Raw genomic sequence first — 18,403 nt, forward strand, 5'->3', positions numbered from 1 at the left:
AAATGATTCTATGATTCTATGACAAGCTTGTGCACAATAATGTGTGCTGGATACATGAAGAAGCACTAGGCCTGCACTACAGATGTATAGTGCAAATAAGTAGCAAATTTTGCATTAATTCTAGTACATTTACATAGGAAAAGAAAAAAAAAAAAACATTTCCAGTGAAGCTGGACTCTGACCCAGCACCAGTGGCATTATGTTTTCAAGTCTTGGAGAATCTCTGTATTTTTTCAAGTTCCAAAATGTATGAACTGACATTACCCGTCATCTCCCAAACATGTTGGGAAATTTTACATATAGTCCTAGGCACAAATACAAGAATCTAGAATCATTACTTCAACTTTAAAAAAAGCCCAGGCAGCTCAATAATTTGGTATACTATGGTGTAGCCTACAGACTACTATTTGGGCTTTCAGAATATGCTGCTAGGCAGTTTTTGGTGCCTTCTTCCCTTAGTTCAAGTGTTACACATTTCCAAGACTATTGCTTTGCAAAATACTGTTTATAAAATGAGGAGTTTCTCTAACAACTTTTCTTCTAAACACAGAAAAAATTCTCAGCATAACAAGTTTAGAAACACCGGACACTTACTCTTTGACATCACGAAGCTGATCAACATCCTGAGGTTTTGTGAAATCTGGATCATGTGCCAGTAAGTGAATCATATATGGTACCACATATTCTGGCAGCAAGGATAGCAATTTTTCTACAGTAACCAAAAAAAAACAAAAAACAAAAAACATAAATAACCTCTATAGTGTACACACGTGCATCACAAGAAGCACTTCTGTGAAATATTACTTTTTCAAATACAGAATGTAAAATTCTGACTTGCATTTTCTTCCTACAAATTTTCCTTTAATGAATCATTAAAATTAAATGAACAAGTTTCACTACTACAAAAGTACTTGGTCTTACTTCAGAAAGAAGGTCACAAGGCCTAAAATACCACAACACAAACCTATTTTTTTTTTTTTTTGAGGAAAACAACTACAACAGTAACAGCATTGTATTTTACACGTACAACTCTCAGTAACGTACAGAGAACTATTTTTATGTTATATGCTATTGCTCAATTAAGTAAATTTAGAATGGAATATGTAACGATGAGGGCACAAATTAAAGGTATCCAGTGCTTCCTTATAAAAGCAATTTGCTTAAGTTTTAATGATCACTCCTTCCAGTTTACTATTTGACCACTGCATTCTTAATTTTGCTGACATACTAACCATTAGCCATAGGATTCTGCTTTATATATTCTCTTCGTATACTGATGTTTTTGAGCAAGCACTGTCTGGCATGTGCTCTTCTCTCTTTCACAGGGTCTTTGGCACACAAAGCAAAGATTGCCATATATTCCAAAGGGAGCAGTAATTTCGCAAGTGCCTTATGCAGCTTCTGGGCAAATATCTGCCTCACTTGGTAGCACTCATCCTATAGCAACACAAAACATAAGAGCGCAACCATCAAAATCTTGGTCTTGGGAGGGGGGAAAAAAGGCATTCAGGGTGGAATTATGAGGAGAGATTTAAAAAAATACCAACAAATGCAGCACAATAAATACTTGAAATTTCAAGAACTCTTTTGAAAGCTGCAGTGAGGAACAGAAAATACTCAGTGTAGCAGCAACAAAAATTCAGATGTAAGGACTCTGAACACAGTTAATTAAGAGTCACTTCAAGTCGAATGCAGTTACTTACATTAATGACAAGTGCACAGAGCTGGAACTGTTCTGGGGTAATTATTTCATGGTAACAAGGTTCCTGTGCAAGCTTCATTATTGCACTACCAGCAGCTAATCGCAGTCGAGACATATCCGATTTACTATACAAACATGAGAGGGAAAAAAAAACAACACCAAAACCACACAACTCACCACAACTATCCTTAAATTATTTGCATGTCACAGTTTCTTCTTTTTACAAGATCGATAGAGCAATTAAGGTTTTCCTCTATCAGATCAGACCCCAGTTCTATCGCTTCAGATCAAGCTAAATTAACCCAACCAGATTTGTGAAAATAAGGTGCTCTGCTTTCCCCACAAAAAGCTTAAGTCTGTTAAAATAGTGAATTGAGAAGAGTCAGGTTTCTTGTTTTCATTTCATTACCTAAATGAAACCAGTACTTTTGGCACAGATTTTCTCTTTCCTTTCTTCCTTCAACCTCAGAATGAAGAAGAGGTGTAAGACTACCTCACTGTTGGAACGAAGAAGCTCCACCCAAGATCATCCAGCTCTTAAGTGTGTTAAATCTCATCACTCAATTGTTTTCAAAAGATACTCCTGCAGGTCTTTAATTCTCTAGAATGTTTTTTACTATCAAGATAGCTAAAAAGGCTCCAAGTTAGATTATTAGTAAAATACATGAAAGAGGGAGCATCAAGCGTATTTTTATATCGCCATTCCACTCCTAATATTAAAACCCCAATTGGATCTGTCTCCTATCATCCCAGATGGCTAACACTGTGCTCACCTTAGCATTTTAAAAAAGCTCCAAAAGAATTAGAATTCTTTGAAATCTACAACAAAATTGCTGGAAGCCTGAAAGGAGCAAACTCTGACCTGATTCGCTTCTGTTCTGTCAGGTCTCCTTCACTGACGAGCATGGCTGACAGCAACCGGAGCGTGGAATTGGCCGACTTCGACTGGTTGTTCTTCATACCCAACAGCCAACGTACCAACAGTTTAATCGCTTGCACCTACCAAAAACGAGCATGTCAACACCGAACTCGCGTCCTAACGTTGACAAGGCACTAAAACCTACTGCTGCCAAATTGAAATTCCCAGAGGCGACTCTTTATTTGAGCGGATACATTTTTATAGGAACAGAAGGAAGCTGTAGATATTTACAGAGTGAAGAAGGAAGTAGCAGTCTTTGGGACATCAGGGCATTTCAACTATGGTTCAGTGTCTTCTCACAAGTGCATCTAGAGGATGCAGGATACTTGCTACATGGTTAAAAATAAGAGCAACTAGATAAACATTTTTACAAATGGCCATGACTAGATTCACAGTAAATAGCCGATAAAGATTAATGAATACAATTCATCAGGGTCTCAATTTATTTGAAATCTGTTTAAAGTCAAATTACCTTTCTTGTAAAGAAAACTAAAACTTGTAAATCTCTTTATTCAGCATAATTAATATAGGTAAGTGACACCAAAATGCATAGTTTCTACAAGGTCTGTCTGTAACCGCATAATCCACAAAAGCTCTAGAACTTGGCATGTTCTAAGGAAACTAATACAAAAGTACTCAAAGGGATTTATTCTAATACTATCCACTGTACAACTTAGAAAAAAAGTAAATTTTTCATCTCAAATATAGACATTATTACTAAGAGCAGATCATTCACCTTTGCTAGTACTTCTGGAGAAACCTCTTCATCTGGAGACCACAATTTTCCATTTTTCTCACCTGTTGACTACAGACATTCATGTAAGTTTAAGAACTGGCTCAACCCACAGCGAAAAGGCACAAGTGAAAACGGAAAAGAATCATGAACTAAGCCTTCCTTCACACAAAGATCTTTTACAATGCAATTATCATAGTACTAGTCATTTAGAGAATGTTCCTTTGACTCATTTAAAAAAAAAGCTCTTTTCCCCATGGAGTTAGTAACAGGCAAATAGAATAAGCAAGGACTTATCAAAAAAAGAAAATCTTACCCTGTCATTCATGAGGAGATCTTTTACAATGAAATTTGCAACAACAGATTTCATTGGCGAAGCAAACTGGTCTGGAGCCAACATGGAAATATGACCCAATGAGACTAATGGAGTTATAAGTTGTTCCGGTACATCAGCATTCAAACTTCTACTAAGAGGCTGAGGAAGGAGAGAGAGAAAAAAAAATAAAAATAAACTAAAAATTCAACTATAGGTAAGCTGGCATGCCTAAAAGTCATCTATTTTACTGCTGGATGGCTGATGAGTTTCACAGTTTTTCCCGTAAAAATTAATAAAGTTAGCAAGTCATATTGGAGAAAGAATGGTATTCCTAATTAACAGAGTAACCAAAAATCTCATATGAGATAAGGGCAAATTTTATATTCTCCTCCTGCTTTCATGGTGAATCACATTCAAACCTGGGAGATATGGGACAAACTCTGACTCAATTCTATTCCGGAGTTGCGAAAGCCCACTAACTGCAAATGGCAGAAAATAATAGTGGGTAACGAAACCCTCGGAAACCACCAGGGACATTTTTATTAGCTATCAGTATTTCCCTTCCAGGTAACAGTCACCAGGACAATTCTGTGCTGCTGTATCACCCAGCACCCTCACATCCTGTTCTGGTATGAAGGAGGGAACATGCATTTGCACAAGTTTAAGCAGAGACCAAATGCTGCCTAAACTTAAAGCTTTTCACAGTGCTGAATTATGCACAGATTCAAAGACACTTAAGATTAAGAACTCAAGATATTTTACAAGTGTAGACTAATAATATTATTTAAGAGATTGCAGTGAAAAGTAAACTCCCTGCTCGCTCTGTATAAAGTGACTTTTTGCTTTATAACTTGTCACCTTCAAGCATGGTAATTTAATAAAGTTTGAAAGTAAGGGATGGTGTCTCTCATTTAGTACCTGCTAAATCTGTCCTTATATGACTTAGTGTGGATCATTCGAGACTAGTTTATTTTCCCCTAAATTTTCCTATGTACTCAGAAATGAATACCTTATCTATCAGTCGACAGATTACAAAATTATGACTGCAACAGAAAAATATTAATAAACTGCTATTGTAAAACTGATGACTTATCTTGACTACCACACAGGCTTCCTGACCTACACATTGTTATCTGTTAATAAACAGTATGAATTAATGTAAATTAGGAGTATTAATTGAAGAGAAACAAAGAAAAAATAAAAAAGCAGGACATACCTCAAAGATCTGTGCAAGCTGCACTTCTTTATTTGAAAATATGGCATGTATACAGTGAACAGCTTGTTTTGCCTGATGAGGAGTGCCTCTTTTTGCTTTCTGATGCAAAATTGGAATTAGTGTTCTGTGAACATTAAACAAAATACTTCAAAATGCAATTTGCAACCTACAAAAAAAATAAAGCTCTTCACCTACACGTATCTATCCTCATCATTTTATAAATCAAGCATTCCTTTGAAGTCTGTTCAGGAAACATCATAATCATAAAGTGAAAAGGAGGATGGAATTGTATTTAGTAGTACTTGTTGAACACCTGACTGTACACATTTACACAGAAAAAAAGCCCACAGGGAAAAATCAAACATGAAAGAAAATAATGATCTAAACAAGGCTGTTTAGGAAGCCAAATATAAGGGGGCGGGGGGGGGGGAAATGTGAAAAGTTCAGCTAAGGTAAACTCCTGGACTTATTATCCAAGCCTGGAAGTGACAGGGCTGAAGAAAACTTATGAAAGCTAAGAATAACCATTAAACATCAGTGTGTTTATATACCTTGACTGCTTCAGCTTTGGTCTTTAATCACCAGATATACTGAAGTTAACAAATGCTTTGTTCTGAGATTTTGCATTTGAATCCTCTAAAATCCATCGGCTGATCAGAAGCCAATGCAGCAAAGAACAGGCAGAAGCTGCTCCAGAAACCAGGTCGAGGTTGGTCAGACTGCTCAGTTCCACTCCTGAGAGTGCACTGGAAGGCAGGCCTGTCCCCTGAGAGGTTGCTGGCTGAGACACTAACTCCTGAGGTTTACCACACAACTCACCCAGAAACTGACACAAGCCAGCAAAATTGCCTAGAAAGCATCCGATACAGAAACATCTAAGAAAATAATAAAATTCCTTACTTCTCCACAGGCTCAGTAACAATACAGCTTTCAGTACATGGATTATTTAGCACACAGCTTTCACTGACAATAATAATCAAAATCAGTAACAAGAGGTGGAAGATGACTTTGCAGGGTTGAAAGAATGAAATCTCAAACTCTTTCCTAAAAAACCACATAAAACTCAAAATCAACCAACAGACCAAGAAAAACGTTTAACAGTATTCTAATGTAGAATGCCTCTTCTTAAACCTGCTAAAATTCTGCAAATACTATTAAATATGGACAAAAATAGCAAGAAAATCATTGAAACATACTGTTAATAAACTTCAATGCCTAACCAACAGTTTTCAGAGTGTAAGCACATGAATGTTACAGGGCCTCTGCCAAGTGCTGGTGTCCCAGTTACACACTACACATTATCAAAACCCATCTGATACAGAGCTGCAAAAGGTGAAATCTGACATATTTACATGCAGAAGTAAATATGTAAAGGTACAAGTTTACAGGTGGTCAATAGGCTCTCTTTGAGCATGGCCAACACTTCTGTTAGACTTCAGTCATACAGCAGTCCTTGCCCATGAAGTGGTGCACAAACCTATTTGCTTTCCACAGGAGGAAGAACTTGGGCTACTGCTGGTGAACACTGATTTCAAAGGACAGTAGGCAGCCTGCTCACACAGGGAGTTTTAAAAACACCAGCTTGCTTGAAACAAACTATCTTTCTAATTACGTAAAAACTTTTGGTTTATGATAAAGATTGGATAAGATAAAAATAAAAAATTATTATTGTAATAATAAAACATAATATGATAAAATAGACACAAAACCTGGACCATCTACTTGTCCTCAGACTTTTTTCTTTGCGTCAGTGTAAACACTGACCTGGTTTTGGCTCCCAGAACATTCACCTGACATGCTTGCAAACCATGCCAAAGGCTAGAACTCCATTTTGACAGTTATATTTTGAAGTTTCGTGAGACTGCCCAGAACATACTTCAGCACTACCTGGCTACGGCATGAAGCCAAAAGAAATGTCAGCAATATCAGCTCCTTTGACAGAAGATTACATACTTCAGCAGTGCACAGTCTTGACTAAACTCGAGTAGGGGCCTACAGATGATTGGGACTATACTGACAATAGAGATTGCTGGGCGTTTCCTCCTCTTCACCCCTACAAATGTCTGAAAAAGTGTCTCATTTGTTACATATATGTAACATTTTTCTTTTGCTCAATATCTTGTTCAAATCCTTAAGGATCACTGAGGTTACATCTTCAATTCACTGAGAACTTAAGGTGTACATTGGTATGCATTGTAGCATGGGAATACCCAAGATGCTACTTCAATATACAAAAACTTAAAACCTGTGCTTTATAATCTGGATGAGTTAGTTACTAACAGGCTAATTTTAAGGTTTACAGATCTTACCCAGAAGGTTTTAAATAGTCTGTGAATACCTAGTAGGTTATGCAGTTTTTATCAGCAGTTAAAGCATGAACTGCATAATGACTTATAGACAGCCAATTATTCTTTGTTTTGGTAGAAGTGCATGTCTGCTTTTGGATCTTGTCTCCCAACTTGTTTCAGAACAAACAGAGCTGTTAACCACCAGAGATTATATTTTTGTTCCTGACAAAGATAGAGAAATTGTGTGAAGGACAAATACGAGTAGAAATGATGCCAAGGAATTACATCTTCACCATATTTTTTGCTGTTGCTTATTTTGTAAGCTGGGGAACACACTACACAGTTTTTAATTTATCTAGTATAAGCGTGTTTTTAAGAAGTACCTAATGTCTTTGATAAATACACAAAAATTGTGAAAACACAGAATTTAAAAATGAAGAGACAGAAAGGTAGTGAAGCAATACAAAATGATGGAAGAGAAGCTGTTCATATTCACAAGACTATAAAGTAAATTCAGGGGAGGCAACATACTCAAACTATAAAGAGGCAGAATTCCAGGTATGAAAAGCAGCATGTAAGGAAATACACTCACGATCTTATCTGTGGCAAGTCTGTTTCTATTTTGTGACCCGTGTTTCTGAAAATCTGTATGGCTGCCTCAGCTACCTTATCATCTTCCATTCTGAGGCACTGCAGCAGAGACTCATAGGTCTCTGCAGAGTGGAACGAGGTAGGATGTGTAAAGGACAGAACCTGTAGATAAACATTAGAATAAAAGGTATATTTATTCATGTTAAATGAATCACCAGAAAAACAAAATCATAGCTCCTTATTAGCATTACCATCAACATAAATAGCTATTACATGCTCATGTGTGTTTATTACACTCAACTGTTGCATTTTGGAGAAGGTGATATAGGCATTTTCAAATAATCTATGCTTTGTTATTTAGGTCCTCCTCTCCTCCAATTATTTAATAATATATGACATTATTTGAATATGTAAACATATTTATTACAATGAACACTTATTCAAAAGTATTCATTTATCTTCCAATCTATTAAAAAATGCTTTTTTCAACTTAATGTAACTGAAGCGAAATCTTCATTTCTCCAGAAACTATAGTTCCTGAGCAGAAAAAAAAAAAATCAAGAAAGTTAAGTTATCTACAAACAAAAACAGAGATAACTGTCCTTTTAATCTCAAGCTAATGAAATATAACACATTATGTTAAACAGGAGAAACATCAAGTAAGAAACTAAGCATGCAGAGATTCAAGGCAGGACAAGAGAGAACAAAAGGTTATCCCAAACCAAAACTATATTAAGTGAAGTTCAGATAGTGTAAGGTAGGAAGAGCAATGAAAAGTTGCATGTATTTTGTGTATTCTTGGTATTTATCTTGGTTTCTTTCATCAGAGTTTTTTACTTGCATGTATCAATGAGTGGAAAAACATTCTGAGATACCCACGTCACAGCAACAAAATCTTCAACCTTGGCAGGTTTCTATTTTAAGCTATGTTAGCAAACAGACACTGCTTCCTTACATACTTCCATTAAACTATTTCTACCATGGTCGCCACTGTCAAATTTGGTGTGATGTGTATCCATAAAGTCCACCTCATTCATTCACAGTTCTGAAAAGTCTCAGTTTAATTGCACAACCTTCCCCTCCATTCCCTCCTATATAATACCATTTGTAACATCATATTGACAGTAAAATCGTATTAGTGAGCTGCCAAATCCATCCCAGATGTTTCCCAGATATTTCAAATCCTTTTTTCTCCCCCAGCAATTTCTCATCACCACTGAGATTACAACTTCACCCATCCCCGTTTTTTCACTACATAACTTGGCTCTTGAGTTTTATTGCTAGCCTTCCTTCCAGTCTGAGACAGGCCCCAAAGAACATGCCTATTCTAATTTCCTCATTTCTTTTCCTCTCACTACCTCTGCACCTTCTTCTACATGACTTTCCCAAGCAGAAACTAATTTCTGGTTTAATGTCCATATCTCAACTCTTGGCACCCTTTTCAAAACATATTTCTTCCAAAAATCTGTCTCCTTCATTACCTTTTTCTCAAGCGAGTTTTAGTAACCAAACACTCACAAATTAAAAAAGTAGTTATCTAAATAATAGCTATTAAAACCATGCTAACATTATTTCCTTAATCATACCACTGTTGTCCCTTCCGTTACAAAGTACAGCTGCATTAATGCAGATTACCTTGAGAAGTTCAAGTCCTGCACGTATAGCAGTATCAGGACTTACACCCTCCTCTTCATCATCAGCTGTCCCCTCTATGGATTTATTCATTAATTTTACTAGTGCACTGAAATAAGAGATACAAAAATACAGAAATTAAAAAATGCACAGAACGTGACAGTGTACAATGCTAAAGGCTGGAGATAACAGCAAGATTACTTGGTTTTGACAAAGGGAAGGCAGTAATCCATTGAGGGGGAGGTATTGGGGTGTTTCTGGGTTTTTTTCTGTGGTTTTTTTTTTTTTTTTTTTTGGTGGGGTTTTTGTTTGTTTGTTTGTTTTGTTAGGAGGATTTGGCTTTTCTTTTTTTTTTTGCAACTCAAGCTATTCCATTATTCCTTTTCCTTTTGACTTAGCTTTCTGCACAATTAATTCTTTATGAAAACAAACAAATAAAAACCCACCACGTTGGCAGCATTCAGATCAATGCATAGTTGCACAAGTTTCAGAATGCAGTTAGGTTGCCAGACAAGTCTCAAAAGAAATCCAAACATACTTTCATGCAATCTCACAAAAGCTAATGAACTCAACTGCTATATGGAAGACTGTTGCAAGCAGTTTGTCATACCCCTAAATAGCAGTTTCATGGAGAACAACTATTATATTTTTTAAAATCATTTGCAGGGAGCACTGCAAATAAGTATCAAAAAAAAAAAATTGCATTCTCTAGGCTGCTGGAAATGAGCCCTAAAAAAAAAAAAAAATTGTTTTAAATAATTTAAATCATCTTTATCATCATTCATGAGTCAGTATGATCTTTCAAACTTACCTAATGGCTTCTGAGTCAATATGTACAGGGGCAATTCTTTCCAAAAGAAATTTGACCATTTCCAGAAAAGGATTTGTTGGCTGCTTAGGATTTGCAAGTTTCCGGGCTATCTCTCTCTGTAAGAATGTTAGATACAAACAAGGATTATACACATTTTCCTTAATTCTTAAGCATGCTGAGTAAACTAAATATAGCCACTTCTTTTAACCATAGTGACTGACTCTATCATCAGGGAAACGTAGTTTAAGAAGGGCTGTTGTTATCACATTATATCAAAAGCAAACATTAGATGTATTTAGGATTCTAGTGAGAGTTCTTCAGAGTTTCTTAAGGAATTGCAGGCCTTAAAGGGAGAGCCAAGTGCAATGTATACAGAGTTTAAGTACCTACATTGACAAAGGTAGCCCATAAACCTGTAGGCAGTAAAAAAAATACACTAAAAGCTACACTACTTTGGCTACAACAGATGTTCAGACCCTATGCACTTGCCTATGAATGCTTTGGATTCAAAAATATGGTTTTCCCCCCTGAACGCTCCACTGTCAAGAACATTAAATTCAGCTGCAAACTCAGCATGTGGTGGATAGAAGGTATTTTTGTTTTCAACTGAAGTCTAAAAAAATCTCTCAAAGAAATGGTTTCTTGACCTTCTTTCTCCTAAAGGGTTTGATGTTGCAGACACTACAAACTAGAAAATTGTTCTGCTATGCTAAAATATCTTCAGGAAAATGGAATAAACCTTCCTCGTGAAATGGCATCACTGCATTACCAAGGTGCCGACATACTCTCTACATCAAGTGGTTAAAACAGTTCTGAAGGTCATTCTTTTCTCTTCCATGGACAATTTGAGACCCATTAGACAAAATTAATGAAGGCTGTATTTGTTTGTTGATGCTTTCTATTGTGACTTCTTTCGACAAAACTGACAAAACTTACTTTATTTAGGAAAAAAATGGGTAAAAAAAAAAAAAAAAAAATTATCTGCAACCACTGGCACAGTCTGTAAGTCTCCACAAGTCTATTTTAATATTAAGGTGTGTATTTTCAACAAAGAGGTTAAATAGATGAGGGAGTGAAAGAACGTGATCTCAAGATAAAATTCTAGGAAGAAAATGTATATGGTACCACATTTCGCTTGCTGGTACTCAGAATTTTCATCAGTGTCAGACGACAGTTTAGGAACCTCACTGTAACAGATATACTTCAAATGATTTTTAAAAAATATTAATTTAATAATTTAGACTTTATGCTTGATGGTCATAATCCCAGGAAGGAATAATGTTAACGTTTTCCTTGCAAGCAAGATGATGATCATAACATCTATTTTCCATAATCTGTACAGGTTCACCAAAAATGTATTTTAAGAAAATTGTAAATACATAAAAATCATGTTAAGTTACCAAAAGAGACCATTAACTCCAAACAACTGTTTTAATCACAAATATTAAAAGGTATAAATTGCTTTTCCCTTTCCTTACCACACAGACATCTGCCTGTTTACAAGAACACGTAGGGCTAATTAAAAGCTCAAGCTGGGATTGAAGTTTCTCATCATCACCCAGAACCTGATTGAATTTCTTCACAAAATCTTGTGCTTTTCCAGGATCTGGAAGGTTCTCTGTAGGATGGAACAAAATTTAACATAAGATAAATATGTCACTTTAGTACACCAGGATTCACAGAAATACAATTTCCAGGAATGCTGTGACAACTTCTTATAGAACTTATTTAACACTCACTTGCTATGGTCATCAGCTTCCCAAACATGGCAGCACTGTTTGCTTCTGACTGCGGACAACAGCAAAAACAAACAACATATCAACAATATCTCTTTTATAAAGTATACCTTTAAGCTGATCTGTTAGCTCTTCTGCAGCACTACATTCTACTCTGGAATCTTCTGGTTTATGTTTTTGTATTAAGAATAAACAGTAGAATAATATAACAGTATCATTAGTAGCTACTCAGAAGGAAAAAAAAAAAAAAACCACCTTCCTGCAGTATCAAAGAATGGCAAAAATTCCCTAATTCACATAACAGATCAAAATGAATTGCTGGAAAAAGACCTAAAACCCTCACAAACAAACAACTCCCCCAAGACCACCCCCACACCAAAACCCCAAAGCAATGCCCTATTTAAAGCTTCTGCTAGTCTGAAGATATGCTTAGAGGTAAAATTCTAGTATAACTAACTACTTAAAAACTTCTGTTCCCAAACAAAAAAATTACTCTTTTATGTTGCAACACATTCCATTCTCAAAACATTATAAAATGAGAAACAAAAAGATCTGTCAAAAGCAAACAATAAACTTGGAAATTTTAAAAAAACTTTTTTCTAAAGTTATTGACCAGCAATATAAAAAAAAAAAAAAAAAAATGGTAAACATAAGGAGGCCATATACCTTTAAGCATTACTAAAATCAACTTTATTTAATGAGAATGGAACATTGTCTACATATGGACATCAACGAATAATGAAGTTACACCCAGCAAATAATATCATATTAAAAAACCCAGTTAATTAGTCTAACAGGTCCATTGGGTAAAGTATTAATATTTTCAAAACCGTACAGTGGGCTGCTTATGCAAGTCTAGTAATTCTCGTACGTGACTCCTTAGCATGTTCTGGCACTTCCACATCTCATTCAGTGCTCTGCAAAAGTGCAAAACCAGAGAAGAAAAGCTTACCAATGTGTTCACGGCAAGAACATGCTGGATGTATTAGTAAACAAGATTACTTATCTTACAAGTGCAACATCTGCTAGGTACCAAGTGTTAAAAACAGTTCCAAACAGGGTGGAACTGAGTTTCTCTTTTTACAGAACATCACCCCTCTTATTCTGCTTGAAACAACATCACCTATGCAGGACAGCCACAGTATGTCTTACAAGCACCCAAATTACCTTGAAAATAACATTTTCAACACAAAACCCAGGCTGCTATCAAGCAGAATTCAATGACAGGTATCTTTGTCATGGATACTAATTATAGAGCAAATCTGTAATTCATTACTTGTGCATTCTTTAATTCTGCATTGTTTGAAGAGTGGATGAAAATGAATGGATAAAACCACTCCTCTCTAATGTCAAGGTATCTTTTTGTCTAATGGACAGAGAGTTAGGATATAAAAGAGAAAAGTTTTAAAATACTACTTGCAAATAACGCTAAACATCAGCTACTTAGTTTTATACAAATCCTGGTAAGAGAAGTAAGGTGACATAAATGCTGTAAAAGTCTGAGAAAGCAAGTATTTGCTGAACACAAACTATACTCACTTGACAGCATTTGGATCCAAGCTAGCATACAAATAGTACAAGCACTTCATTCGCTCTTCTGTTTCCAAATTGTGTGGAACAAGATACTGAGCAAAGATTTTCTCTACCAGTAATCTGCAGAAGAAGAAGAGATAAAACCTGTACATTTTCAGAAGCGACAATACCTTTCAGACAAGCTGAAAGACCAAGAAATATTTGAAGTAACGGAAATAAGATTTTTCAACAGAGAAAAGAAAAAAAAAATTAGTGGTCATTTTCCCATCTGTAAAGATCCCTTCCACTGTTGATGGAAAGATTAGCAAGAGCTGCTTCTCAAGAACTTTCCATGTTCTTTCATTTTCACCTCTAAGGAGTAATTGCTTTATCCATCCAAATTCTCCTTTTTCTTTAGGTTCTCAGAATCTCCCTTTGTCCTCACTCATACATAAGGCAATGGGATATAGGCAGTAAAAAGTCCAAATAAAAGTGAAAGAATACAAAAATATGACTTGAAGGGAAGGAAAAGTAAAAATCTGAAGTGTCCTTGAGTGAAGGGTTAAGATGAAACTGTAGTATTTGAGAAAAAAAGCAAAACATTTGGAACTACACATTATTCTAATACAGAAGCTAAAAATCAGCATTAAAAAGAGAGACAAAAGGAGCAACAAAACATATACAGCAAAAGGAAAACTGAGCAAAGCAAACCAACAGAAACAGTACCCAGTTATCTCTTAAAAAAGCTTTACGTAAAATTCAAAACTTGAACCACAAACATGACTGTAGAGTATGACTGTAGAGTTCATCTAATTACAGCCCACTCCTAATGAACGAGCACTCAGACATTCATTTAATCCACAGCAATGAGAGCTGTGCACAATGTTCATATATATAATTTGATATTTATGGACAAGTAGTTTGTGTGTTTGAATTTACAAGCTTTTTCACTATGATTCCTAGTAACTACTCTGGGAACAACTTGTAAAGACCACAGAAGGCAGCATGGGTAAAACACACCTTATTCCTGTCACAGAAAATTCCCAGAGACATGATGGCAAGGCAGAGGAATAAAGGATGATCACAAAGACGGATGCAACTATCTTGAAGCACCCTCTTGGTATTAAAGAAAACTCTGCTTTCTCCCTTTACATGTACATTTTATTACTGATGTTTCCAAGAACTAAATTGCTTGGGGAACAGGATCTTCAGGTCTCAGGAGACCCTGTCTTTGTTTAACATAACACTGGACGCATCAGGGTTATCTTATCAATTGATGAACGTTGCTCTAGCCCACGTCTTTACAGCTACATGTTCTAGGGAATCTGTCAATATAAATGGCAAGACTCTATCATGCCTTCCCTGGTCCATGTCAGTCAGGGTAAGGCTTGACAAACAGGAAATTCTCCTCTGGGATACACTTTTCTCCTGTGAGGAAAGTCTTTGGCTAGCACTTCAAGAGCAGGTAACAGAGCAGTGTTTAAGATGTGGTTATTTTACTCCATTCCCTATGCATCTGTTGCAAAACAAAGAAGCTCAGAGCACACAAGTGATAAGCAGTTAGAAGTTCTCAGTCTTGAGTAGACACGCAGGACATCAATAGTCAATTAACATCAAAAATAATACCAAATGACTGAGCTAAGGATGTGCGGAGAAAATTTGTTCTATGCCACTTCACTCCTGAATACTGTGTGGTACTGCACTCTTATCTTTTGAAAGAAGGAGCCTTATCCCATGAGGCAATGGAAAATACTGCAAGGCTCAGGCTGTTACCTTTTACTTTTTTCAGTGTTACTTTTTATCCTATTCCCACATTATAGAAGGAGAACAGGCCAGGGTTGGCCGATTTTGACCTATGGACTCTGTCTTAAAAAGATCACAGCCATTTCTACAGCTCTTCAGGTGCTGAAAGTACTTAACTTTCTAATTCTGACAATAATGTTAAAGTGCATTTATTCCTCCACTCCAGATGGGGAAATCAACCCAATGGTGTGACTAAGCAAGAACCTCACTGTCAGCCTTAAAAATTAGATTTGAGTTAAACTTTAGGGTACCCAACTGAACTACAGGAACATTGAAAATCAAGCCACCAATCTTTCAGCGTGGATACCCAGAAAACAAACAGCATACAATCCATGCCTGCTCACAGAACAAGCAGTTTCAACAGCTTCATCAGAATTTCATACGAAATCATACCAGAGAAAGAAACTCAGCTTTGATGACAACAGCCTTTCCTTAAAATTCTTTGCCTCATTTCCCTGATAGCAGTCTAATTTCCAAATATCCTAATTTTGCACTATTTCATAGTTCTAATTCAGCAGATTTCCAGTGTCATTTCTGTGTGTATAATATCATAACTGTATCTTTCTTCTTTTAAAGAACACCGAAAAGGCATCGATTGATCAAATAGGTAGCTCTGGCCCACCCGGGATCAGCCAGATTAAGGAAGTGAGAACCTTCACCACTGCAGTGGTAAGAATTCACTGTCATAACCAGCAACAGGAGGAGGCAGTTGTCATATTCAGACTAGGCAGTAAAAGCACAAGTGTATTATTGAGGTAGTAGACTGTAAGAAAGATAGTACGAAATACTCTTAGAGAAATTTCCAAGTCTGCAGTATTAAAAATCCAGGCTGAAATTCTATCTTGGTGCGACCTCATAATTTGACTCTCCTTGCAAAAGAATTAACAGCAAAGAGCTGAAAACTATCTTTTAAAACCTTAGCGAAAATACTTTTCTCTCTGTCAAAATGGTGTTTCAAAAATTGAAAGGACTAAATGACAAAACAGAAAGCACCTCTGTTATTCCTTCAGCTTTTGTACTACCTGAAGGGTCCATTTCTACACTGCATACCAAAAGGAGATGCCTGGACAGGTACTGTGGTGCATACATGCATGATGATCACAGATCACAGATTTTAGCGTGCTAGCCTCTGGAAAGTAGTAAGGCAAACAAGAACTGGTACAGTAACTGCAAAAGCTGGCCTTTTTTTACGCACTAGTTGACTTATCTACTACGACCACAGGTGCATCAGTAAATAGAATGAATACATAAACAGATAACGCAAACATCCTTAGTACCTTAGTATGTATCTTAATGATTATTAATTACATAGAACATACTTAAAACCACAAATACAGATGTGATACAACAGCTTTCTCAAGATAAGCACATATTGTCAAATTATCTCTTATCACTATACCATTAAAATTAGGAAGGCTTAGATTGACTTACTTGTCATCAATGCTATTTTGATAATATATGTGCAAAAGTTTATCCTTTATCCAGCTCACTTTCTCTGCAGCATCTTTTCCAGCCTCGGCATGAAGACAATACTTCTTGTATAGCTGGGCAAGACCCATCATAGCTTCTTTTCTTACTCGCCACTTGAGGGAGAAGAAATGAAAAGGAGGTGGGGAAGTGGTTTTGGAAAATAAGCATACAAACATATATAAAATACAGTAAATACGTGGAATCGTGGAAAAAAACCCAGCCACATTCTGACCTCCTGTATTTAGATACTTCAGAACAAAAATTTAGAGCCTCTAAATGACAATTTGTAAAGCCTACACATGGAACTTCTTCCCTGTATTATGCAGATTGTCTATGCAGAAGAAATCAGTACTCCACTGTCCTGAGTGAAAAAATCTGGGATCTAGCAAGTATAAAAAAAGTCAAGTACAGCTTAACACGCCTGCCTAAGTAAATGCCTTCTTGAGCCAGGATTTGGAAGACTTATCTATTCAGACAGGCACCCATCAGAGGTAGCAGACTTCTTTCTCCCCATAGCCTTTTTCACTGTCTTACAGCACACTTGTCTGGAAATGGGGGATTTGGAGCTCAGGTCTAGCTAAGCCTGCCAGGGCTTGAACTCTTAAGGCCACTTTCCAGGACAGTGGAAGAGCCCCTTTTTCTTGAAGCCTCAAAGTAATCACTGTAGGATTCCAGGGATCCTGGAAAAAGCCAAACAACAATGTCTAGAGATGAAGTTCCTGGGTTCCCATCTTTGCCTTTGGTGGTCACTAATTTATCCCCTCACGTAAACAGGAAATGTCTCATTACTAAATACTTTAACAGACAAGATCCACAAGCTCTCCTACACTGACTTGTGGAAGGAATCCTATTCAAACAGACTGCAGATTAATTTATACAGAACAGTTTCTCCCAATGAATGATTTACACAGAAGGCCTCAGAAGAAACTTGTTTTCCCTCACCACTTAAAACAAATGCATGAAATTTAAACTGGAAGAAATAATTTCTTCCAGAACACATTGATATAACTTTGGCCTTAAACTCCAAGGACTAAAAATGCTCAAATCACTTCACTCTGTCAAGAACAAAAGTAGATACTATTATTCATACTGTGTACAAATTCTTCAATCTTGTTAAACTGAGGGCTTGTTTCAGTAACACTAAATGAGGTATTGCATGTTTAATTTCTTAATAGTTTTACCGAGTGACTTCCTTTACTCAAAGGGAAAAGAAAAATCTTGAAGGTAATATGGTTTTTATCAGCACAACAGCCTTAGACACCACTAGCTGTTGAAGTAAGTTATATCAAGAAAATGGGAAAAAAAGAGAGGGTTTTTTTTGCATATTTCTTAAATACTAAAACCACAAGTAACAGGTCAAGATAGTAATGACACTGACAGTATGCAGTGTAATACCTGGTTTTCACAAAAGAAAAATTACAGATACAAATAGATGTTACTGTTTAACTTCTCTGCAGGAATTTGTTCACACCCACTGCAATCTAAAGCACATATTTAAAGAAAATGTAAGTCTGAAAGAGAAACATTTTCAGAAAAGTATTCGTGTTTTTCTGCATTCAGATACACCCCTCCAATCCAAGTGACAGCTTCGTCAGATCTCCTATGTGAGACAGGAAGTACAGCAAAACTACTGTCAAAAGGCAACAGAGGAGGATTGCAAGAAATTATTCTAAA

The 18,403-nt window shown here is 36.3% G+C and overlaps 1 protein-coding gene across 1 annotated transcript in view; it reads right to left on the bottom strand.

Annotated features, from left to right (window-relative positions):
• Positions 1-519: 519 nt before the first annotated feature.
• Positions 520-18,403, bottom strand: part of PDS5A (PDS5, regulator of cohesion maintenance, homolog A (S. cerevisiae)) — a 33,104-nt gene continuing 15,220 nt past the window's right edge. Inside the window, exons 10-24 of the mRNA XM_008946767.1 lie at positions 16,691-16,842; positions 13,484-13,597; positions 12,780-12,861; positions 11,948-11,996; positions 11,687-11,826; positions 10,209-10,324; positions 9,401-9,506; positions 7,767-7,927; positions 4,887-5,010; positions 3,671-3,829; positions 3,358-3,426; positions 2,565-2,701; positions 1,704-1,827; positions 1,233-1,437; positions 520-709 (exon numbers count right to left, since the gene is read on the bottom strand). Coding sequence (XP_008945015.1) covers positions 591-709; positions 1,233-1,437; positions 1,704-1,827; positions 2,565-2,701; positions 3,358-3,426; positions 3,671-3,829; positions 4,887-5,010; positions 7,767-7,927; positions 9,401-9,506; positions 10,209-10,324; positions 11,687-11,826; positions 11,948-11,996; positions 12,780-12,861; positions 13,484-13,597; positions 16,691-16,842 — 1,857 coding nt within the window. The 3' untranslated portion in view covers positions 520-590. The remainder of the gene's footprint in view (positions 710-1,232; positions 1,438-1,703; positions 1,828-2,564; positions 2,702-3,357; positions 3,427-3,670; positions 3,830-4,886; positions 5,011-7,766; positions 7,928-9,400; positions 9,507-10,208; positions 10,325-11,686; positions 11,827-11,947; positions 11,997-12,779; positions 12,862-13,483; positions 13,598-16,690; positions 16,843-18,403) is intronic.

Source organism: Merops nubicus, unplaced genomic scaffold, assembly GCF_000691845.1.
Source record: "Merops nubicus isolate BGI_N331 unplaced genomic scaffold, ASM69184v1 scaffold2859, whole genome shotgun sequence".
Lineage (NCBI taxonomy): Eukaryota > Metazoa > Chordata > Aves > Coraciiformes > Meropidae > Merops > Merops nubicus.